Here is a 25,997-nt window from a genome sequence, read left to right as displayed (position 1 = left end):
ATAAAATTAAAACAAGAATAGTTGTTAGGCTGCTATTGATGGCGATAGACGTCGAATTCATTTTGAGCGGGTGACCAATCACAGAGGGAGCTACTGAGAGTAAGAGTGCAGTAGAGTATTTAAGTATTTAGTAATAACTCCTTAATTTGTTTTTGTTTCATTAACTTGAGTTAGTTCAACTTATCCAATTTCCTATCTCTAGTGTACAGTGGTACCTCGACATACGAGCAATTTGAGATACGAGTAAAATTTTGAGCAAATATTTCCTTTGAGATATGAGGAAAATTTTGATATACGAGCAAACAGCGGACGGTAGGGGGTGCTCATAAGAACATCATGGGCACTGTCTCTCTCCCTGCAACTCCCAATGGGTGTTAAATTTTTCAGTGTTTTTTTCCCATTGGCAAGTGGTCGTGCGTTATCTTGTTGTGAGGACATTTGTGTACCTCATTTTGGGAATATTTTGAAGGGAATACAAAAGCAAACAACCCTCGATAGGTTCCTTTTAGCTGCATCTGAAAGTCAGTGTGAAGGCGGGGCAAATAGAGCCAACCCGGGAGAAGAAAGGTATCAAAATTTAAAACAAAATTAGAATTAAGTTTAGTGTAAGGTTAGATTATACTTATTTTTGAGTGTGTCTGCATGGTAATCCAAGTTCATTTAAATCTGTTTATGTTATTTTACGAGCGTGTTTCTGTAATTCGTCTAATTATAATAATATTAAAAATATTTTAGTGCTATTAAACCACTTGTTATTTGGTACTTTGTTAATAGATGGCAACTTAGAACAAATATAAATGTTTTTCCAATCCAATATCCTGTTTTTGATGTTTTTTCAGATGGTTGGAACAAACTAATTTGTTTTAGTTCATTTTTATCGGAAACATTCATTTGAGTTATGAGAAAATCGACATACGAGCTCAGTCCTGGGAACGTATTGAGCTCTTATCTTAAGGTACTATTGTACTCCTCTTTCTACTTTGATTCCCTATGGTAGTGCCCTGGAAATTTATCCAATCCTTCCACTGCTCAGCACATTTCTTGCCTTTATAAATTTCTCATCATGCATTTTTCAAGCAATGCATTTTTAAAGACATGTTTGCGTGATGAAAAAGGCTAAAGAATTGCGCCGCGAGGGGGAGTTCACAAGCAGAGAAGAGAGAAGACATGCATGGTCTAAAGCAACTGCTCTCATCCATACATGGATCAAATTCAACTCATTCATTCCATGCAATAAAAATAAAAGGTTAAACTTGTACAGACAAAAATGACAGAAGTTAATTTGGCCAATTACTTATTTGCATACCTCCTTCACTGGGTGAAATACCTATTAAGTATTTTTGACAACTACTGAGCCTGCTGTTTAGGTGTGTTTATTTAGTTTGATTCATCATACTAAAAGACTATTACATTTTGAGGGTGTATAAATAGTGGATTTAACACTCGCTGTACTGTTGAAAAATACTGATTAAAAGGTAAGGACTCATGGGATGATATCTGTGTGAAAAGGTAATGTTTCATTATAACCTGAAATTGTAGTTTCGCTAATAGTGTTTCAATCCAGATCACACTATCCAGACCAATACTAGAATTCACTGTGACCAAGACTTTTGGGAATCAAGGCAAGCTTAAAACAAGATTGAGATTAACACAAATCAGGACAGTTTTACACAAGTGATTGAAAGAAACTCAGACCAAGACATTTGGGAATCTAGTCAAGAAACGTGACACATCTGAGATGGATATGTGACAGATTTAAAAATGAGACCAAGCCCTTTTGGGAATCAAGTCAAGAACCAGAATACACCTAAGCTTTTCAAATGTGTCATAGAGAATAAAAAAAATCAAGAGAAAGACATTTTGCAATAGAGTCAAGACTATGCCAAGCATAGATATTATTGCATATAGATGAAAATAGATTTCTGATGAGCACTCTTTGCCATTGGCGACAAGTTTTGTTCATTTCGACCATATTGTGAGGATGCCGCTCGATCAATATAACATTCTAGTCAATGCTCAATTTTCAACAGTTTTCAAATGGCTCGATTTTTCAAAAATGTCAGCCATGCAGTAAATGACTTGCTGATCAAAGAATAATTTGATTTTTTTTTTCATCAAACTTTTCATCAAAACATAGCTATGTTAATATGGTTTGTTCCATCAATACTGCAGTGTGTTAACAACAATGTCATGAAAAAATTCACTCATCTTACATCTTTTACAAGAAAGCTCACTATCATACTTGACTATTTTATACAAATGACTTACCCTGTAAACTGTTTGTCACCTTATGTAGTATATGGCAATAAGACCAAGACTTTTGAGAGCCTAAGATGACTCAAAACTAAAAGGCAACATGGCAAATACCTTTAAAATGTGATCTTGAACAATACGACAAAAGGACGAAAATGTCAGTGTCCTTTCTCTGCTATAAGAAATACAACACAAAGAACCAAACATCCTTGGTAGCCAAAAGGACGAGGCTGTACAAGGCGTTTTTTTAACCAAACACCCCTGAACCACAGCCAAAGTAAAATTGGCTTAGTTGCTTCTGAAAGGTATCCCAGCGTAAAAACCACCCTAAATGATAAATAATCACACCCCGTCCTCTCATTTCAAATAATTTGAAATCTATAGCAGTGAGTTGGCCATAATTACATTAGCGCAGTACATTGTGAGAATGAAATAGCGAGATTATCATCACTGCTACAACGGCTCTGATATTCTCTTCATTTGTGTGAATGTGCAGTAATGTTTCCGAGCAAAAAACACTCTTTGTTGGTGCGGATCAGTAAGTCAGTGCAAACTAATGCGGCCAAAGCATCTCTGATCCCTCAGTTAGCGGTTGAGGCGATTATGGACTTTGAGTGTCTTCCGTTGGCGTGAGTTCTAGCGCTTTGATTTCATCCAGCTAGTTTCGGCCAAAAGGAAAGGAGACTAGCACTCACCTGCAGTGTCGATGGACTCCGGCTACGGTTTCGATGATCGAGCACTCGCCCTCGTTGAGGCAGAAGGCCAAGTCCTTATCTTCGACGCAAGGCTTGAAAACCTCTGACCGCAAGTTGGGTTGTGTTGGGGCCATTGCTGAAGGAACAAAACCAGAATTGAACAGTTTAGTATACCACATATTTTAAAGAGAAGGCACTAAAATGAGCAAAATCTGGCTCACATCGGGATTTCCATTCAAAGATTACTCACACACAAGAATTCGGACATTTTACTCAACAGAAATTAAATGTTTAAGTCAGTGTTTGTCGGACATAGTCCAGAAAATACAGATTGGTTTTACAGTGTTGTATTGGACTGTGCCTGTTTCTCAAAAATGTTCCAAATGGATTGACTGACCATCGCCATTAATGGTGCTAAAAATTGGTCATTCCAATCCTGCCATCCCGTCTTAGATGGATTTTGAAGGCCATAGGATTGAATAAGTCAACAAGTAGAGGCAGAATTGTATGTGAATAGATTTAAAAGTAAAAAAAAAAAAGCTTTATATTTTTGTTATATTCCCTCCAACCTTTCTTTATCTTCTCGGACAGAGTGAGAGATTTGTTTCTAGATCTCACAGGCTGAAGAAGTGAGCGCTAGTAAACAACTTGGGTGATGAGCGCCGTCTTTCCTAAATGCCTCTAAAACAAATCAACAAGGTCTTTAAAGACAAGAGGATGAAATGTGTAAGATCCCCCTTGTCAACGTTTGTGGCAGCTTAACTGGCTTGCACACGTTTGCTTTGTTTTCTCGTCACAATCCGGTTGATGGGTTCTTTTCACACGGTAAAAATGAAGGGACTGAATTTGGCAACACCCAATAAAACGAAAGGCATCGAGTGCCAGCATATTAACTCATTTTTTGCCAATGTTAGAAATAGACATTCAATTTGTTTGGATGATTGTAATATAATATACATATATACATCCACTCAAGTACTGGAGTATCTGGTTTAATTTACTCCTTTTGTCGATGGTCATAGATGTCAGATTCATTTTCCCGATCGAAATACAATGACCTGAACACCGAAATTTTCCTAAAAGTTCCTAATAATTGTCAACATGGGAAAATATTTGACCCCCCCCCCTAAAAATCAGCAAAACTACTCTTTATGCAATGAAAATAGGATTTTCTGAAGAAAAAGCACTAATAATCGAATTATAGTATCTCAATACAATTACAGTTCAGTAAATCTCATTATAACCACAATAAGGAGAAGCAAAAAAAATTGTTTCAATTTTTTCGTACCAGCCAAAGAACACAACAGAAAAAAACATATAAATCACAATTGAGTATAAGTGGCAATTTTGGGAGGGCAATTTTCTATTTTGTCAAAAACCAGGGACAAATATACATTAGAGTAACAATGGTAAAATGGAAAACTACATGCTAAATAGGCATCTGTTAACATAAGTCATCCAGATACTCTAGCCTAAAAAAGAAAGCAATAATAAGCAGTCTGTGGTCAGATTTAGAAAAATAAAATAGTATTAATAAGACCAACTATTTTAAGACCAACCATATTTATACATGTGCATTTGTGTTTATGTATGTATATATGTGTGTGTGTATGTATGTATATATATATATATATATATATATATATATATATATATATATATATATATATATATATATATATATATATATATATATATATATATATATATATATATATATATATATATATATATATATATATATATATATATATATATATATATATATATATATATATATATATATATATATATATATATATATATATATATATATATATATATATATATATATATATATATATATATATATATATATATATATATATATATATATATATATATATATATATATATATATATATATATATATATATATTTCAACGCAACACAAAAATGTATTTATTAACTTATTTATTACCTTTTTATTTATGTCTAAAATGTATTTTCCTGTATCTATATTCTAACCCTCTTGCTACTTTGAAAGTGAAATTTCCCAAATACGGGATGAATAAAGTAATCTAATATAATTAATGGCAAAGTAGGGATGTCTATTGCATTGATGGCAGGCAATACATAACATTACAGTAATCCCTCGAATATCGCAGTTAATGTAGACCAGACAGGGCCGCGATAATCAAACAATCGCGAAAGTGAGTCACCTCTATTGCAACTACTTATTATAAAAATAATTAATAGCAGAAAGAAATTGCGTAGAAGTGAATTCGCTATAAGTGAAGTCACGATAATCGAGGGAAGACTGTAATGCTTTTCCAACAGTAGGTAGATTCTTTGTTTCTTTAGTTTCAGCGTTATATTCAAGTATTGATGCAGGTCAAATGAACAGAGTCTCATCTCAAGATTACCATTAAACTCAAATATGCTTTGCGGTAGTATTTTCTGACTTGTCAGCGTGATGAAAAGCAAACGCGTATAGAACTGACAGCTGCCATTTCTCAGGGCCGTCTCTCAATTTCACACATTCCTCCATCGCATCAAGATTTCCGATTGCGGCACAGCTTGTCCGTTTTAAATTTGCATTCATCTTAATATGTGAGAGATAAAGTGACAAACAATTCACCATATCAGTATTTCTGTTATATCTGGAAACTAAACAAAACAAAACAGAAAAAAAACACCAGCTTTGGTTGATCAGTTCCTGGGGAAAAATATGCCAGACCATGTTGAATTTTAGGCTGATCCGACTGTCGCTCCTGGCTGGAGACGTTCGAAAAGGTGCTGCTAAAATGTGCCCAAGTCCAAACACATTTTTATTTCCTTTTCCATTATCGTACACTATGAACCAAATACAGCTGTGCCGCCTTAAATTCAACAAGAAAAAAAGAAAAACAAAAAAAACAGCAGGACAGGAAGTCGTGCTGTTCTGAAACCTTGACTTTTCCAATATCAATTTATCAGTCAACACAGTGGAATCGACAGGAGAAAAATCTCTCTGTGTGCTTATCTGAAAACCACTGACCTAACAGCAAGCACCAAAGGGGCTGTTTTTTTTTTGCATAGCTAATATGGTCACTGCCACTGCTGCTACTGTTGAGATAAAAGCTGAGAGGGACTCCTTACACCGTGACAATTATTGCCGGGGACTAGCGTACCACAAAGGAGTACGCTGTGTTCTATTTTCTATTATTAAAATCGCATCTTGGAATAGAAAAGCTTTTAAATGTTGCCCTGTGGAAATGGAAGAACTGTAGAGAGGCTGGATTTGAGGATACAGTAGGTGGTGAAACCACATCCAGTTCAACAGATATGAAGTTTCATTGGTTTGTACACTGGCGGAGAATGGCAGGAAATAGAAAGTTGTCTCTTGTGTTCGGGTTAATTTATTACATAGTTATGAATTAATCCTTAACTTATTGGCTGGCATTGACAGTGACAAACGTCTAACTGTTTTTAAATTGGTAGGACTGGGTGTCCTGTTTGTTTTAATGATGTATTGCTATTACAATTGTACTTGCAGTGGTTCCTGTGTGGAGTTTGCATGTTCTCGCTGGGCCTGCGTGGGTTTTCTCCGGGTATTCCGGTTTCCTCCCACATTCCAAAAACATAAATGGTAGCCTGGTTGGACCTAAATTGTCCCCATCTATGAGTGTGAGTGCTAATGGACACAAGGCGAAGGACACCGATTCAGGGTGTCCTCTGCCTTGTGTCCATAGTTGGCTGGGATTGACTCCAGCACCCCACATAACCCTTGTGAGGGTAAGCAGTTCAGAAAATGAATGAATGATTTCAATTGAATTCAATTCAAATACGTTTTCATTCTTTTCTATTGATTTTCAACTTGGACCTGCCAAAAATTTCCATTAGTGATTAGTTTTCTTTAAAAAAAACATGTTTTTTAACTGTCCCCGAAGAAACAGTCTACTTTTAGTCAAAAAATATTCAAGGATTAGGTCACTAATTCCATTTTTTGTTCAAAGTGAAAAATCTACGTGGGAAAATGACCTTTCAACTGTGGAGGAAGTTATAGATCAGATGCTGATGGAATTGTTTGTTTTCACCAAAAACTGAATGGATTCTGAGTGTAGGGAATAGTTGAATGGGACAAAAACACTAAGTCGCATTGTTATAGTTTTTGCCATTGAAAATGAATAGATATTTTCTTCTTTTTTTCACCCCAAAAATTTTGGGACAGAACTGTTAACATTTGGGAAATTGAAAGGGAACCTGTACCTGGTGAAAGTTTGGAACATTTTGAAGTTGGAATGGCGTCCATTAGTCAAAGTGCGTGGGCTATGCGTTGTCCCGAATAAGTAGACGGAAAATAAAAAAATAAATAAACAATTCGCAGAGCTTTGCTTTGCAAAGCATCCCCACAAACTTTGTGCGTGTAGGCGCAAAAAGTGATTTAGAGAGTCCTGTTTCCTTTCAGCCAGCAGTCTTTGTTCCCGGGAGCAACATATTTCTCTTCTGGTGTTCTCGCATCATCTCACGGGCCTTCCATCATGAGGCCCAGATTGATCGATCAACGGCCATAAACAAAACACAGATTGAACGAGACACTGGGGCGCAACAAAGAGATTACAGTGTTTTTATTTCGCTACTAGTGATTGCCGACGTGAGCATCTGTCGAGGGGGGGGTCTGCCGGCCAACGCGTGCCGGCTCAGAATGCCAATTAGGAAAATATCGGTGCATAGGATTTTCAGCGATAGAGCGTATGTATGAAAAGGAGAATGATGTGTAATCCAATTGTGATGGCAAGGTAATACCAGTCAATCCCATTTACAGTGAATGGAAGTGGCTAACATGTTAGCACACTAGATGTTGGAGCGACAGCTTGGCTGACAGCTGCACGTAGATCACTGGGCGGTACTTGCTGCATTGCGGGGCTCTTGATGTCGGAGGGGCTGCTCAGGGTCGGGCGGCCGTTCGCTCTTTATGGTATGTCAATTTAACATATTGGCGCTTTACCTTGGGATTTATTATTCTTTATGTAGTAACGCAATATATGCTTCTCTGGGAATTTTTTAGATTATATTATCTTAGATTATTTTATTCATCCCATATTGGGGAAATTTCATTGTCACAGTAACAAGGGTGAGAATACAGACACAGAAAAAGACATTTTAGACATAAATAAATAGGTAATAAATAAGTTGATATATGCTTCTCTGGGATTTTTTTAGATTATATTACCTTAGATTATTTTATTCATCCCATATCGGGGAAATTTCATTGTCACAGTAACAAGGGTGAGAATAGAGACACAGAAAAAGACATTTTAGACATAAATAAATAGGTAATAAATAAGTTGATAAATAAATGAATTAATTAATAAAGATATAAGTTAATAAATAAATAAATTCATCAATTAATTAATGTATATATAAGTAAATGAATAAATAAACATTAATTAATGAATGCGTATATAAATACATAAAAACTGCATGATTTTGTTCTAGAATTCAGTAATCTTTTTTTTAATTGACAGGTTTTTTTTGTTTTTTGAAGGGCGATTTTTCTGTAATATGCTATATTTAGTAACTCATTTGACTGGCCTTGATGGTGCTAGATGTCCAATCATTTTTTGAATGGGAGATTTGCATAGAAGCAAGACTGGATCTAACTATTCTACACTGTATATTATTTTTCGATAGTCAAATTGTTAGGGGTGCAGTTGTTTTTGTACTCATTCAAACCAAGATGAAACTTTTTCGCAAATACAATTAAGTTTATCAGCAAAAGGACACAATTTCAGGAGGGAAATATAGCAGAATGACCCTAATGAGGATAAAGCAGTTCAGAAAATGAGATGAAGCCTTATTCATGGTAGAGGGAATTAAAAAACAGGTTTAACTGAAAGAAAGTTTGCTACTGACATTTTTGGGGGGGGTTTGACTAGACACAGTGAATGTTGCTAAAAGTTCAAATTTCTTCATTTCGACATTTTTAGAGGTTCAAGTAGGTTTAACTAGAAAAAATCTGCAAAACATGGTGATACCCAATCGCAGTTCTACTGCTTAACAGCTGTAAAATCCGAAATATGGATGTGTTATTAAACATTTCAGGTTAGATTACATGTATGGAGCCATGCTGGTATATGCAGATTATCCAAAGATTAGTCAACTTCACCAACATAAGACTCAACCCTCCCAATAAATTCCCAAACAGTACCCACAGAATACTATACTCTGGTAGAGGATTAATTAATTAGGTTATTTTGTAAGAATCGTTTTCATTTGTCATGAATTAAATGATAAATCCCCCCAAATAAATAATAATTGGGCCAAAAAGAGAGACAGATTATCCCCAAAATGATCAGCAAATAAGATAAAAATGACACAAAATGAACAAACAGTGACCCAGAAATGTCCCTAAAATTAAAAAGTACCCAAAAACCAAAAGAAAATGACCCGCAATTACCTCAGAATTAACAGTTAACCTAAAAAATGTACCAACCAGCAAACCACATAATTTCTCTCGATATTGCATTTTCTACTTATTAGTGTGATTTGTCTTTGAAACGGTGTGTGCTGTTTTTATGCTTGTTTGAGCATTAAAAAGTTGTGTAAAATACTGCCTCAACAGTCAATAACGACGTTCTAATTCCTTTTCTTTCCCACCGGGAAAATTGGGAGTAAAATCTTGTACTACTTTTAAAAAGTGGCTCTTTATAGCTCCGCCATCTTTTTTTTTTTTTTTTACAGTAGTTACAATTCAAGAGAAGTGCGGTGACTAATTACAAGTGACAAACAAGTACAGTAGCAGCGTAACTTAATGATCTTGAATTAAAAAATGAAATCCCAGCCGGTGCTGCAGCCTGGAGCAAAGTCTATATGGATGAAAATGGGCTCATAAAAAGCAGCTGCAGCGGGAGCTCTGATTCATCCAGGACTTTTAGAAATGGCGTTCACGTCTGCCGCTTTTCAGAGACGCCTGCCACCAGGAGAATGGCTGATTCGACGGACAACTTTCATAGATAAGCTACTGTGATGTGGGGGAGAATTTCCAAGGCACGACATCTTCCCTTTATATCACTCGGCTTTCTAATCGGGAGCCAATCCCGTTTATTATAACATTTATTCCTGTAGGTAATATTAATAGTGCCGATTCAGTAAATGATATATCATGATCAAAAGGGGGCTGATTTCTAAAGTAAGAAGAAAAAAAATGGCCTCAGGGCTTAAAAATGCAAACCTTTAATACTTAACATTTATTTATTCATTACTTTTGTAAATCATTTCCCCCACTTACTTTTGCTACTTCATCATTTTGCATATTATGACCTCTATGTATATACTGTATAGTACAGTACATAACAAGGTTTACATCTTACAGTAGTTAACTTAACAACTTTACCAATTTAACAACAATACGACGCATTCTTCAAAAAATACAATATTTGCCAATATTAAAGTCTACAACAATTTAATTAAAAGGGTCATTAAGTGAATTAATGCGATATTTGCACACATTTAACGAAATCAGTTGACCTAAAGCAATAATAACTCTTAACATTTAATATATTTTAAAGAAAAACATTTTAAGTGAAAGATTACGACACTACCCATTGATTTATGTGTTCCGATTTAAATTAAATTGTGCTTAATGCATCCTGTTAACAGATCGAAATCTTGTTTAAATACTAAAATACTACATGTCCTTCCAACATTCAATAGTGACAACGGCCTCTGTGCTGCTGCTGATTAGGTGATAGGACATCTTAGGAGGATCTAGGCAAGGAATATGATCTTTAAAACCTCCAGACTACTGAGGAATTGTGTGGTAAACTCAGTCTAAGTCTGCAGAAGGTCCCTACCTTGTGGACTTTCTGTGTGTGGCTCCAGTTTTTTAACTAGCTCTACAATGTCTTGTGTGTCTTGTGTCTGTCTTGCTACTGCAACTAAGACATTTACCAAATACGGGATGAAATAAAGTTCCAACCTAACCCAACCCAACCAAACCCAACCCAAACCCAACCCAACCCGACCCAACCCGATCTAACCCGATCTAACCCAACCCGACCTAACCCAACCTAACCCAACCTAAGCCAACCTAACCCGACCCAACCTAACCAAACCTAACCTAAACACATACATCGTTAAGTGTTAATGGAACAAAGATAAAAATCACAAATGCAAACTAACAAGATATATTTTACCTCTACCAATAAATGTCTTGCAACCATGACTTTTCCATTGTAAATGTAGTAGTTTACATGTTATATGTCCATGTATATACCATACAGACAAAAACATACACACACACTTTCATTCGCCTCCCGCAGCACATGAACGCCACGGGATCTTCGACAGGGTCGGACAACACACGATGTTTCCATTTACAAGTTTAGCATTTTCCTTCTAATGTGGTCATTAGTGTTGTTGTGCTAGGATTTACTTCCCCTGGAGACATCGGCTCCAGTTGCCAGCGTCGACGGCGCTCGGCACCAAAAGCCCTTTCTAACATAGACCAGAGAGAGAGAGAGAAGCCGCTGATTGCTTACCCAACATGCACCACTGCCTCGCGGGTAGGCTTCGAATTACAGAGATGTGTTTAGAGCTGCAGGGTGCACATGGCATTGTTTGTGTTCAGTGTTATCTGGGAAAAAAGGACTAGAATTGACAAGGGTAGTTCTATTCACCCACTCATGTGCAGAAGCAGCAGAGCAACGAAAAAGTGCAAACTAAGGCCAATAACAGCAATTTGCATCATCATCAGCATCCTGCGGCTGTTTTTTTTTTTTTAGGGTGGGGATGTATCGTCTTCATGTTTTTGGTGCATCGCGCAGCCATGCTTCACCCACTCCAAATTGTTCCAATTTTCAGACACAAGCTCTTTTGATTTCGCCCCTAACCTTGATGGTTGCACCAAAAACAGAGCTTTAAAAAAAATACATGAATAAAATACTCATTCATTTCCAATGGCAGAAAAATTTCAAATAGGGCTTTTATCTATTTTATTAATGTTTTAAGTGTGTAGTATTATTCAGAGATGGGAACTAGAGACTTGATGACCTGGAATCGAGTCACTGTTTTAACTGCTGTGTTTTCTGCATTACAATAGACTTCAATATTCTCAGTGCGCCTTAAAATCAGTTGCATATTATATAAGGATCAATATTGATTAATCATTTTATGAAATTCCACAAATGCCCATTTCTCCTCCAACCACAACCACTATCTACTACTACCACAACCACTATCTGATACTACCACAACCACTATCTGATACTACCATCACCATTACTGCATTTTATAATCCACTGCGCCTTATACATATATAAAAAACAGTTAAAATATGCCATTCATTGAAGTTCTGCCATAATATATATATATATATATATATATATATATATATATATATATATATATATATATATATATATATATATATGTATGTATGTATGTATGTATGTATGTATGTATGTATGTATGTATGTATGTATGTATGTATGTATGTATGTATGTATGTATGTATGTATGTATGTATGTATGTATGTATGTATGTATGTATGTATGTATGTATGTATGTATGTATGTATGTATGTATGTATGTATGTATGTATGTATGTATATATGTATGTATATATATATGTATATATATATGTATATATATATGTATATATATATATATATATATATATATATATATATATATATATATATATATATATATATATATATATATATATATATATATATATATATATATATATATATATATATATATATATATATATATATATATATATATATATATATATATATATATATATATATATATATATATATATATATATATATATATATATATATATATATATATATATATATATATATATATATATATATATATATATATATATATATATATATATATATAAAAGAAATGTTAAAATATGACGTTCATTTGAGTTCTGTCTTATAATCTGGTGCGCCTTGTAGTACTTGTCACTTAATTTGGGTGAGAAGAAAATACTTGCCATTTGACTTGAAATACAATTACTTTAATTATCATGTTTTCAGTTTGAATAATGTTGTTGATATGTAAAATACTGTATAGTCTTTTGATTTAAATTCATAGCAATCAAATTTACCTAAGAGCGTCTCTGTAACAGCAGCCAATATAAATATGTCGTATATTGTATCAAAACAGTAATTTGTAAACTATTATTTTTTTGTTTTGTTTTAACACAGTGTTCATTTAATTTCGCATGTTTATTTTATCAATAATGTCATGAGATAATTACTCTTGAATGTGATTTCATAAGGTATTTTACAAAACATGAACAAATAGAAATTATCTTTGAAAATGCTGGGCTCATTAGACAAGGATGATTACTGGCAGCTACTTAAATCTTGTCTTTTTACTTCAATAAGATCATATTCTGCAGTAAAAACTAGAATATTGTGACTTGACTTGGACCTTACTGACTTGATATATTTATTAAGATAATAAAATTATCTTTGTTTATGGTGTTACAGTGACATTTGAGCTTATTTGAAATGTGTCAATATCTCCCTTTTAGAAAAATTACATTTAGCTTTTCACATGGATATTAATATAACATTTTTATCAAGCAGGTATTTTTGGGTTAAAACGTTTCTGTCAATACTGTTAGATCATATCTTCAGGTATTGGAAATCATTTAAAGTAGTTTTTTTTTTCCATTCTATACTTACTTACATGTTTCATAAGTAATGCACTTTTAAATTAATTTACCGACTAAAGAAAAATAAATGGCGTACACCAATTTGAGGCGATTATCCACCTCCGAGCCGCAATTTAGGTGCAGACAAACAAAACCTACTAATTTATGTATATGCCCTGAAAAAAGTGCAGGCAGTAGAGTCTGAATCTAAGAAGCTTTTTTTGTTCTACCCAGGTACCAATAATTGTTGTGTGAAAACAAGAAAGCAAAGTAAGATAACCCCTAATTCTTTGTATAAGCGCCCACTGATTATTTTATGAGTCACATTGAGTCACAGTTGAATACGGTCATTAGCACAGAGCGTGGTTATTAGATGGACTCTGAGTGCTCCTGATGATCCGAAGCGGCGGGTTAATAAAACCTGGCCCACAAGAAGCCAAACGCGTAATAAAAACTCAAGAGAACTATACGCATCCTTCATCACTTTCCCATTTCTAACTAGCCACCACCTAACAGAAGTTCGTTACAAGTGGCAGTTAATGATCGCGTCTCAGAGGCAATGATGGCAAATGATTCGAATAGACATGTGCAGCTGTAAATGCCACCGTGTGAGTTGATAAATTTGGATTTCTAGGACTGCATTACTCATTTTTCCTTTTGACACTTTATTGTGACTATTTGGCCTTGTTGATTATTTGATTATTTATTTATATATATATATATATATATATATATATATATATATATATATATATATATATATATATATATATATATATATATATATATATATATATATATATATATATATATATATATATATATATATATATATATATATATATATATATATATATATATATATATATATATATATATATATATATATATATATATATATATATATATATATATATATATATATATATATACATATATATATATACAAATCTTATAATAAATACATCTTAACTGATCATCATTACTGGTACTCAAGAAATAAAGTACATAATGAGGAATATCCCTCCCATTTGCAGTTATTTCTGACAATAGTGTAAAGATTATGCAAAAATGAACTTCATTTTATGGTAAGCAGGACTGTTTATATTGACTGACATCCTATTTATGTAATAATATATTATATGTCATTTTAACACAATTTATGCTTGTTTTTTCTTGGGGGAACATTTTCATTAAAAACACAAGAAGTAACTGTCAATATTTTCCATGCCAATGCTTACACTTTGCTGAAAGTCATTCAAACTTGACAATGAAAATGTTCCTTTTCAACAATGCGGCTCCAGTAGGCAGTTTCAAATTTTAACCTCTGACAAATGCAAAAATGATAGGCCTGTCCATCACTTTCACTTGTCCACACGCTTCCCACTCATTGTCCACCCTCAACCCTGCAGGACACAACAATGCAAAAATCCAGTTCCACCAAATGATTTCCAAAGTATACAGTGTTCATTTTTGCATCCCGGACAATTGCCGTGTATCTCTGAACGCAAAATCCACTTCTAAAATATTAACTTGTTGGTTGTTTGCGTTAAGTACGCAATAATGGCTTTAAATACAACAATACCAAACAAACAATAAACCCTAAAGACTTCACTAATGTCCAAAAGTGTCATGTTCCATCAGCAAACAAAAAAATCGAAACAATGGTAAACATACAAGCGAAGCAAATCGTTTGTCTCACGTGTCACGCAAAGAGGATTTAGTCCCTCCTGGTGGCATATTAACTTGATTGGAGTGAACAAGACTACACGGCTGCTGATTTCCATTTCAGTGCTGCAAGCTCCACACAAATTAGTTTCTAATAATACACCAATAAGGAAGATTGCGAATTCCAAACTGAGAAAAGCAAGCTGTGTTTTACAGTGAGGAGTACAAAATATGTCTTATTTAGCGTCTTCTTTAAACTATGCAACAAAGGAAAGATTACTTAAATTCATATCTCATCGTGCCTTGTCATTAATTGGCAAACAATTTAGGGCGTATCCCACCTAGTGCCAATTGTTAGCTAGAATAGGATAGGTTGCTGATGTGATTTCTTAGTTTAATTTGTGTCATTTTTATTTGTTAAATTGACAGTTTTGTGAAAGAAAAAATAAAAGCTACTCGGGTCCAGACATCACTCATTCAAATACAGTCATACATCTACTTACGAATGCCTCTAAGTACGGAATTTTCAGGTTACGAATGTTTTTAAATGCAAATGAGTGACTTAATGATTGCAATTGCCCTTATTAAGTGATAAAAAACCATACAATATACACACGGCAGAGGTAAAAGTCTAAAATGTAATATAAAGATGATGCTCTTTCCGCCATTTGCTGGACAAACACGGGTATTATGTCTCCCATAATAACGGCCTCAGAGGGAACTATTTTAGTGGTGCAGGGCACATTTTCATATGCTTTATTTATTTTAAGACATGAATAAATTATTTCTTTATAATTAGGATACTTTGACGAACTTTAAAGGGTTCATATTTTTCAAATGTTATTCTTTGTGAGCCATACTACGAATTTAAAAGTCAAAATACATACATGGAAACAAGTGCCTTATCATTTTTTTTATAATTACACCACTTTTAAAGTGGAAAAAAATGAAGATTTTAAACAATATTCTTATGCTGTTGTTAATCAATGAGAGGATGCATTCCAGAAAAGTCTACGGCAAAAAAATGGAGATTAAAGCAGTTATATATGTAATATCTCAGTTCTGTCATCAGCGGTTTCCATATTTTAGCTCACAGGTTAGCAAAGATCCAGATGCACTCATCAAAAGAGCCACATGTGGCACATAGGTTCCCTACCCCTGGTTTAGTTGGTAGTTGTGTGAAGACCGTGGAACGAATTAGATAATTTACATATAAAGTACACATCTACTTACTAAATTTTCAAGTTACAAAAAAAGTTCTGGAACCAATTAATTTCGTAAGTGGTGGTACGACTATATAATCAAGGCACATCCTTTTTCTTTACAGTGGTTCGGTCAGCATTGTGGCAATGCTACGATTCTTTTGGGAATTGAGGGGATACATAAAGAAAGAGAAGAATGCAACATTGTTCGTTTTAAAAAAAAAAGGTGTGTGATTGTCAAAGTGTTTTGCTTTGTTCTCCACTGCAGTGGCGTAACAGACAAAATCAGAGGCGCCATATTTGGCTGCCTCGTTCCTTCCATTCTAAAGTCTCTTCCTTCCATTTTGGCAGCAACTGACTCCATCTGTATTCATGTGGTTTTTATAATGAGGCATAAAATAAATAAAGGGAAAATGCAGATATAATCCTAGGGGGTGGAAGGGATTATGCATCGGCAGGGGAGGTATTCACATTTACTGGGGAATTCATGTAAATATTGGCGGAATATTCAATGGCACTTTATGTAACCGTGCGTACGTAATCAGATGAAAAAGTCATGAAATGAAGAGAAGCCTCGTTTTGCGGGTCACTTGGTAAATTGTGTGGCTGATTGAACATGGGAGTTTACGTCAAATAGGAACGCGGCTGATATTTGACGTCCCGTGACCAAATGTCACTCACGATTAGCGATACAAGTCGAGATACGATACGATGCGAGAGGACGATTAGCAACAGGGAACGTGTGAAGTGGCCATTTTGAGAGAATGAAGGGGTGAACAGACAGACGTTGATTGATTATTTTTATAAGGAATGGAATGTTTGATCATTTGTTTTTTAGGGGGGGATGAGTATGTCTACATGAATGGCGAGTGAATGAAAAAATCCATAGGTTAATGGATGGAAGTTTGGGTGGATGATGAATGAGTGATTGGATTAAATTTCTAATCTTGATGAGTGAACAGATGGATGGATGAATGAACAAATTGACAGATAGAGTTTAGACAGTTGAAAGGAAAAGTAAGTTGAAAATTTGATAAATGAATCAAGAATTCAACACTTGATTAATTATGAATGAATGGGTGGATTAATGAATGAATTTCTCATTGGTGCTGTCTATCACATTAAATCACATTCCCCAATGCGAAATCCCTCTAATTTTGGTACTTTTAAGCACATTTTAGTACTATTAAACCACTAGTTATTTGTTACTTTGTCAATAGACGGCAAATTAGAACAAATAAAAATGTTTTTCCAATCCAATATCCTGTTTTTGGTGTATTTTCAGAGGGTTGGAACAAATTAATTCATTTTTAGTCAATTTCTATTGAAAACGTTCGTTTGATTTACGAGAAAATTTACATGCGAGCTCAGTCCCTGAACGCATTCAGCTCATATCTTGAGGTACCACTGTAGTCTGTATCCTTGTGTCTTGCGATATTCTGGCCACCAATTCAGGGTGTCCCTCTCCTAGTGCCCATACTTAACTGGAAAAGGCTCCAGCCCCCCCGGGACCCTTCTTAGAAAATGAATAAATGAGTCTCAAGCTGCTGCTTTGACACTGTTTTTTTTTAAAAATTGAACTCCAACTAATTCATCCATCTCTCTCAATGAAGAAATGAAACTGGCCCCAACCATTATCGATTCCTGACTTTTATAGAACCAAAGGCTCTCTCATTCTCCGTATATCCGGCGGCAGCTCATTATTCACCCACAAGAGGAAGTGCAAGACAGGAAAGACAAGAGCCCGGAATGGAAATTTTCTGATATTTGATAGGCAGTAGGACGCTTTCCATCCTCAAAGTATTTTTGCCCCCCAGCCCCCGCCGCATGGGCATCCTTGGGGGACCCCAACGACATCCGTGGGAAGTGGCGAGTCGCGAACTAAATGCCGAGTGGCTTCCCGTCGGCACGCTTGATTAAAATTCCAAAGTGCGAGGCTACGGGGCGTGATGTACGACGGGCAGGTGGTGGCGCTTTTTAATATGCATGAACGCACGGGTTTGCGCATCTGCAGACTGGCAGTCACTGAGCTTGTCTGTCCACTCTCTTGGCAGCTCTTTGGGCACACAGAGGGGGGATGCAATGCTAGAGGTGGATGCTTTGATCAAATCCACTCCCAGGACTAGCAGAGTGACGCCTGGCTGGGTCTTTTTTTTCCCCACCATCTTTTTTTTTCCTGATTTCTACTTAAAGCAGCAAAGATGGAGGCAGTAGGCAGCCATTTGCCGCTCTGTATTTGATTGATTTCACACAAACGCTTGCACGCAAGCAAGAAAATGTGACTACTTCTATCCAACACCTCCATATCATTTAGATATTTATTCCCTCGTGGCATATTTCAGCCACGTCTCATTTGGGGAGCGTGAAATAGGATATGCTTAGATAGGAAACAGAAATGGGGGATGATAAGAATAGGCAAGTGTAGCCTAAATAGACAAAAATGATACGATCCTACCAAGAAGAGCCTGTTTTTGGGGGGGTTTCAAGTTCTTCTATAGACTTAAATCATTAGAAAGATCACTTGGGTTCAGAAAATGCTACTTGCCATCTGGATATTGTCAAAATCCTATTACAAAATAGGAAGAAAATTGAGGCATATAAAGTTCAGCTAGTTTTGTAGCAAAAACACACCATCCTGAACAATAATGTCCTCATGCATTGGCAATAATGCCATTCATTTTAAATGGCTTTTTTTTTTTTCAAAACAGATCTGCAAAGAAATCTCCATTGACGGTCATTGTTTTTACCAAAAACAAAACAAAACTGACCCGAAATTTACAGAAATTGACCAATAAAGAAGCTGAAATTCCTTAAACTAAAAAGAGTGAATGCAAAATCCATAGAAAGTGATGAAAATGTGAAAAAAGCCTTAGTCAAAACGTCCTCCAATTCAGAAATAGGCTGTGTACGTTTTGTACTATTATGTGTTACTTATAAAAGAAAAAGCTATTCAATATTTTCCTTTAAATGATTATTAGGCCTGCACGATATTGTTTGAAAATGTCAATGTGCGTGTGGATGCGAATTAATCCCATCACACGGTATGTGATTATTGTTTTTTTTTTTCAACATGCAAACATTTTCTTCAGAAAAGCCTACTGAATCCTCATTTTTTGTACAGAAATCTTTACTCACAGACGAATACCCTTTAGCCTGGATTTAATGGTATTATACGAATACAATGTGGCCAGTCAATTGGTGGCGGTGTGATTCTGAGAGTTAGTGATTGTCTGTTTCATTGTGCCCCACAATTTGCTGGCAACCATTTCATGGTGTCCTCTACTTGCTGCCTGGGATAGGCTCCAGCACCCCCCCAAGACCCTTGTGAGGATAAGCAGTATGGAAGATGAATGAATCAAATGACTCAAGCTACGTCTACCTAAACAGTTATTTAAGTCATCCAGTAAAAACTAATAATATTGCAATATATGTTGCGTTAAGCGAGTGGCTACAGCACCAGCCCTACAGTTCTCAGGGTCGAGGGTTCGATACCAGTTGGGTCTTTACCGTGACCGGACGTTTGGTCGCCGGTCTTTTGGTCCCTTTTGGTCGCTGGTCTTTTGGTCGCCGGACAAATGTACTTAGATATTAAACAGTACTTAGATATTAAACAGTACTTAGATATTAAACAGTACTTAGATATTAAACAGTACTTAGATATTAAACAGTACTTAGATATTAAACAGTACTTAGATATTAAACAGTACTTAGATATTAAACAGTACTTAGATATTAAACAGTACTTAGATATTAAACAGTACTTAGATATTAAACAGTACTTAGATATTAAACAGTACTTAGATATTAAACAGTACTTAGATATTAAACAGTACTTAGATATTAAACAGTACTTAGATATTAAACTCTCTCTCTTAGATATTAAAATATCTCTCATGAATAGAATTTTGAGAGCTGGTTTCAACAGTAAACTCTGTCACCATTTGACCGGCGACCAGAAGGGACCAAAAGACCGGTGACCAAACGTCCGAGCACCGTCCTTCCTGTGTGAGGTTTGCATATTGTCCCAGGGCTCGCATGGGTTTTCTCCGAGTACTCCAGTTTCTTCCCACAACCCAAAACATGCATAGTAGGCTGGTTGAACCCTCTAAATTGCATCTGGGTATAGATTAGATCAGATTATAACTATTTCATGTCGTATTCGTGGAATTTCTAGGTTGCAGTAGCAAGTCCCCTAATACCCTGCGATTGGCTGGCCACCAATTCAGGGTGTCCCCCGCCTGGTATCCCTGGTTGGCTGGGATAGACTCCTGCACCCCCCACAGCCCTTGTGAGGGTAAACGGTTCGGAAAATGAAAGAATGAATATTGCAAATTCCCCAAAAGTGATTACTATATCCGTTTTTTTCCGAATACCCTTTAGCCCTGATGATTAAGTCATCAGTTGACAGAGAGTATTACAGTGGATCGATGCTAGTTTGTTACCGGAAACTCTGAAATCAAACGAATTGGATATCTAGTGCGATGCCACCAATGGCCCTGAAATATGATCATTCATTACCAGCCTCCAACATTCTTCCATGCAGTTAAATTGCAGGCTTTTATCATTTCCTCGCTTTTTATATGATGCCGAGAGCCGTTTCTGAGCACAGCCATCCGGCGGAGAGCTGCAATTTTGATTTTAACATGACGCCTCTTGTCTGTTTTCCCAAATAGACAGAAGACGCACTCATGGTTTTAATTGCACACGCAAACTCAAGTGGATCCTTTTACATTCTATTTTCGCTTATTAATGAAATACTCTATTATAGTTTCCTTTATGTAAAAGCAATTGCTGAATCCACAGGACACCCCCAAAAAATATGTTTATCGTCAACAGCAGATAAACATATTTTTTGGGGGTTAGAAGTCACATTTTGTTTTCAAAGTTTGGCCGTTCTTGCCTTTAAAATTGTTTTAAAAAATTTAAATCGGAAATATTTACAAACTAAAAGGATTTTTTCCCCTTTTGTTGGTGGAACAGGTACGTTAACGGCACCCTATGACTTAAATCACTGGCGATTGGTCGCCATTGACGACAATCGACGTCCAGTCCATTTGGACTTTGGACTTTGCCTTTAAGCACCGCCAATGGCCGCCAATGAGTTAAAAGCAAAGCTAAATGCACACTAATTTCTTCACACCAGGTTGCTAAGCAACACACACATACGCACAAGTAGAATGCAACATCTCCAGTGAGGCGAGCCGATCAATGTGACCACAACTGATGTAAATATTTCACAGTTTTCGTCTGAAGTGAGGGAGCAAGCAGGCGGGTGGGGTCCAAACAAACAGACGCGATATTAAAGCTGCATTCGGCACCATTCCCAGTACACCAAAAGGACGCAAACAACAGCCAATATTTGCCTTGATTATCAGGACGAAAGGATATAGTGTTATTCTTACTGTATAATGACATTTGTGAAGAAAAAGAAAAACATTATACAGAGGAGCCCTATTTTTTGCAGCTGACACATTGATTACTTCACCATATTAGGTAATTTAAGGTATTTTTACATTCATCTAAAGAGTTTTTAAACAGAAAATACAATTTTCTGGTGTTTTTTTGTAAAAAAAACTTAAGTTATAAATAAAATATCACAAAGAATAGGTATATAAGCAATACTTTTTCAGTTTATTTTTTTTTTACCCCACCCAGCCAATGAAATTTAACCAAAACAACACATTTCTGATAGGCTGGTCGTAGTGGTACTTTCGCAATTAAGTATCTTATCTGATTATAACAATTTAATTTCTCTATTAAACACTTTTTGATGTAGAAGTAGTAATGTTTGGTTAGAGGGGCTATTGTATTTGTTTTGGTAAATCCTAATGGTGTTCCGCCAAGCACGCCTCAACCCCAAGCACTCCCATCACACCCCCCTCCTCCCACCAACACCCAGAGTCGCTATCTAGCTTGTATTTCCGTCCAAATTATGAGCTGTTTAACACCTTGCCACCTGTCATGTTTATCTCGCCACGTGGGAGAGGACAGAAGGTGAAGGCACATTTTCCAAGAGCAAAATAGCAGCCTTCATTGACCTTTCTCACCCGGGCGGAGCAAGCATTATGCACGCAAGTTAAAGGGGAATTGCTTGTTTCTGAAACCCACAATTCAAAGAATAAATGCAGACACCAGTAAAGCCGTAAATGCAATTTGAATAAAATTATAGGATACAGATTTTAGAATAGGATAAGAAAGGCTTAATGGATAACATTATGCCATTAATGCATTGTGTGGCGGACAAGTGACAACCCCAAATAGGTGTCAGAAAATTTTTTGGTAGCAGAATAAACTAACATACAAATAAAATAAAAAGAACATACCTGTGTATGTACACATTCATACATACACGTATATATGTGTATCTATTCGTATATGTATTTGTATATGTATGTGTAAATGTGAATGTGTACATGTGTCTGTGTGGATATATGTGTGCATATATGTGTGTGTATTTGTGCATATATATGTGTGCAGATGTGTATGTGTGCATACATGTATGTATCCATGTGTGTATAGTTGTGCATATATATGTACGTGTGCACACGTATGTGTGCATGTGTATATGTGGGCATGTGTATATGTGGGCATGTGTATATGTGTGCATGTGTATATGTGTGCATGTGTATATGTGTGCATGTGTATATGTGTGCATGTGTGAATGTGTGCAAGTGTATATGTGTGCAAGTGTATATGTGCACGTGTATGTGTATATGTGCACATGTGTGCCTGTATGTGTATGTGTCCATGTGTATGTGTCTATGTGTATTTAGCATGTGTATTTAGCATGTGTATTTGTCCATGTGTATTTGTCCATGTGTATTTGTCCATGTGTATTTGTCCATGTGTATTTGTCCATGTGTATTTGTCCATGTGTATTTGTCCATGTGTATTTGTCCATGTGTATTTGTCCATGTGTATTTGTCCATGTGTATTTGTCCATGTGTATTTGTCCATGTGTATTTGTCCATGTGTATTTGTCCATGTGTATTTGTCCATGTGTATTTGTCCATGTGTATTTGTCCATGTGTATTTGTCCATGTGTATTTGTCCATGTGTATTTGTCCATGTGTATTTGTCCATGTGTATTTGTCCATGTGTATTTGTCCATGTGTATTTGTCCATGTGTATTTGTCCATGTGTATTTGTCCATGTGTATTTGTCCAAGTGTATTTGTCCAAGTGTATTTGTCCATGTGTATTTGTCCATGTGTATTTGTCCATGTGTATTTGTCCATGTGTATTTGTCCATGTGTATATGTGCAAGTGTATTTGTCCATGTGTATTTGTCCATGTGTATTTGTCCATGTGTATTTGTCCATGTGTATTTGTCCATGTGTATTTGTCCATGTGTATTTGTCCATGTGTATTTGTCCATGTGTATTTGTCCATGTGTATTTGTCCATGTGTATTTGTCCATGTGTATTTGTCCATGTGTATTTGTCCATGTGTATTTGTCCATGTGTATTTGTCCATGTGTATTTGTCCATGTGTATTTGTCCATGTGTATTTGTCCATGTGTATTTGTCCATGTGTATTTGTCCATGTGTATTTGTCCATGTGTATTTGTCCATGTGTATTTGTCCATGTGTATTTGTCCATGTGTATTTGTCCATGTGTATTTGTCCATGTGTATTTGTCCAAGTGTATTTGTCCATGTGTATTTGTCCATGTGTATTTGTCCATGTGTATTTGTCCATGTGTATTTGTCCATGTGTATATGTGCAAGTGTATTTGTCCATGTGTATTTGTCCATGTGTATTTGTCCATGTGTATTTGTCCATGTGTATTTGTCCATGTGTATTTGTCCATGTGTATTTGTCCATGTGTATTTGTGCAAGTGTATATGTGCACATGTGTATATGTATACACTTTTTTGTGTGCATACGTGTGTGTGTGCACATGTGTATATGTGTGTATATAAGTATATGTGTATGCCCGTAATTGGTTGGGATAGGTCACAACCACCCCCTGAGATCCTTGTGAGGATAACCGGTAAGGAATAAAAATGCAACTTGCTCCAAGGTCAAAAACAAGGGCAGGGCAGCTCAGCCCTTTTCCTAAATTGACACCAGAAAGCGTCTTTCTCGGAGTGAGACGAGGCAGCGCCGGAGCGTGCAAACATGTAACATTAGCTCAGCAGGTTGCCATCAAAGCCGCCAAGCGGGGAAGCTCAAAACTCGTCAGGCCAGCGTGCGGCGGGCGCAGATGGTGGCCGTCGAGATGACAAGGCAGATGCGGGGGAAAAAATAGGTCACAAAGTGACACGTTCCAGAACAAAAGTGCTTTGCGCTTACAATGTTTCCATCTCACACCACGATTAAAGTCATTGTTAGCCTTGATCCTAAAAGCAACTTTTTTTTATTTATTTACCAAGCATGTATAGCAGGATTACTTATCCATTCAGATGTGCACGCCGCCAAGTACATGTCAGAGAATCTTTATTATCACCGAGCAGATTACGACGACGCTTATCCTCTTTTTGTTAGAGAAAGAGAACGAGGAAGGCACAAAGAAGCGTAAAGAAGATGTTGACGCGGCCTTACGTCCTTTTCCGAGTCCTTTTATTCCTAATTTAATCAGGTAAAGATTCCTTTTTCATTTGAAATAATGATGCGAATCTCCTGGCACTTATTCCCGACAAGCTATAAAAGCACACAACAACACGGCCTTCTTTTGTAGCGTCATCCTCAGTGCCAAACCAAGCCAAGCCAAACCGCCAGTGATGACATCCATGCACGGAGTCGCCCGAGCGAGAGTGGAATAGAGGATTCCCGACAATCCAGTGACACCTGTCAACACGGAGTAGGCCAAAAAACAAAAAGGCTGTTGAAAACTGCCACAACTGTCCTCTCGTGGAGGTCTAGCACTGCAATCTGCCAAAGTACGGAAAACACATTTGCTAGTATCTACAAATAGATCATGCCTTTTCCACATTAACTCAAAGGCGGAAATTGATTGCAATAAGCATCTAAACCAGGGATGCTCTTTACGTCGATTACCAAAGTACTACTGGTAGAATGTCTGAGAGTATGATTTGATCCAGCCTGTTATTGTCCATTGGGCTTGAACAATGTCTCATTTGTACACCAAAATCACAAAGTACACACCGCAAAACTCTCATAACTTTCTTTGAACATGAAAACCTGACTAAATTAACAATCATTAAGGTCTCATCAGGATCTAAGTGTGGTCTCGACAGCCGAGGTTAATATTTATGACCTGTCACAGTAGCTTGTTATGGCTTTCTTTTGATTTTGAACACCTTTGTTTCGACGCCCTTTCTTTGGAAATCACGAGGCTGAGCTGACCTCTCAGGGATATCAGTGCAGACAACCGATCCTCCTAGTGCAGGGGTGGGCAAACTTTTCGGCCCGGGGGCCACATTGACTTTAAACATTTGACAGATGGGCCGGGTCAGCACAAGATACGATACACATAAAAAAGTGCATCCGTTAACAGTACATATGAAACATAAACAGAGAAAAAGGACTAAAGTATTAACATACTCATCACTCATCATTAAAG

General features: G+C 36.1%; 1 protein-coding gene across 1 annotated transcript in view; it reads right to left on the bottom strand.

Annotated features, from left to right (window-relative positions):
• nrg3b (neuregulin 3b) overlaps positions 1–25,997 on the bottom strand; it is a 175,170-nt gene that overhangs the window by 73,178 nt on the left and 75,995 nt on the right. The window contains exon 2 of the mRNA XM_077739184.1: positions 2,949–3,084. Coding sequence (XP_077595310.1) covers positions 2,949–3,084 — 136 coding nt within the window. The remainder of the gene's footprint in view (positions 1–2,948; positions 3,085–25,997) is intronic.

The sequence above is a fragment of the Stigmatopora nigra genome, chromosome 18 (genome assembly GCF_051989575.1).
Source record: "Stigmatopora nigra isolate UIUO_SnigA chromosome 18, RoL_Snig_1.1, whole genome shotgun sequence".
Lineage (NCBI taxonomy): Eukaryota > Metazoa > Chordata > Actinopteri > Syngnathiformes > Syngnathidae > Stigmatopora > Stigmatopora nigra.
Note: the sequence above shows the minus strand (reverse complement) of the source record. Positions and strands in the feature narration are given on the sequence as shown.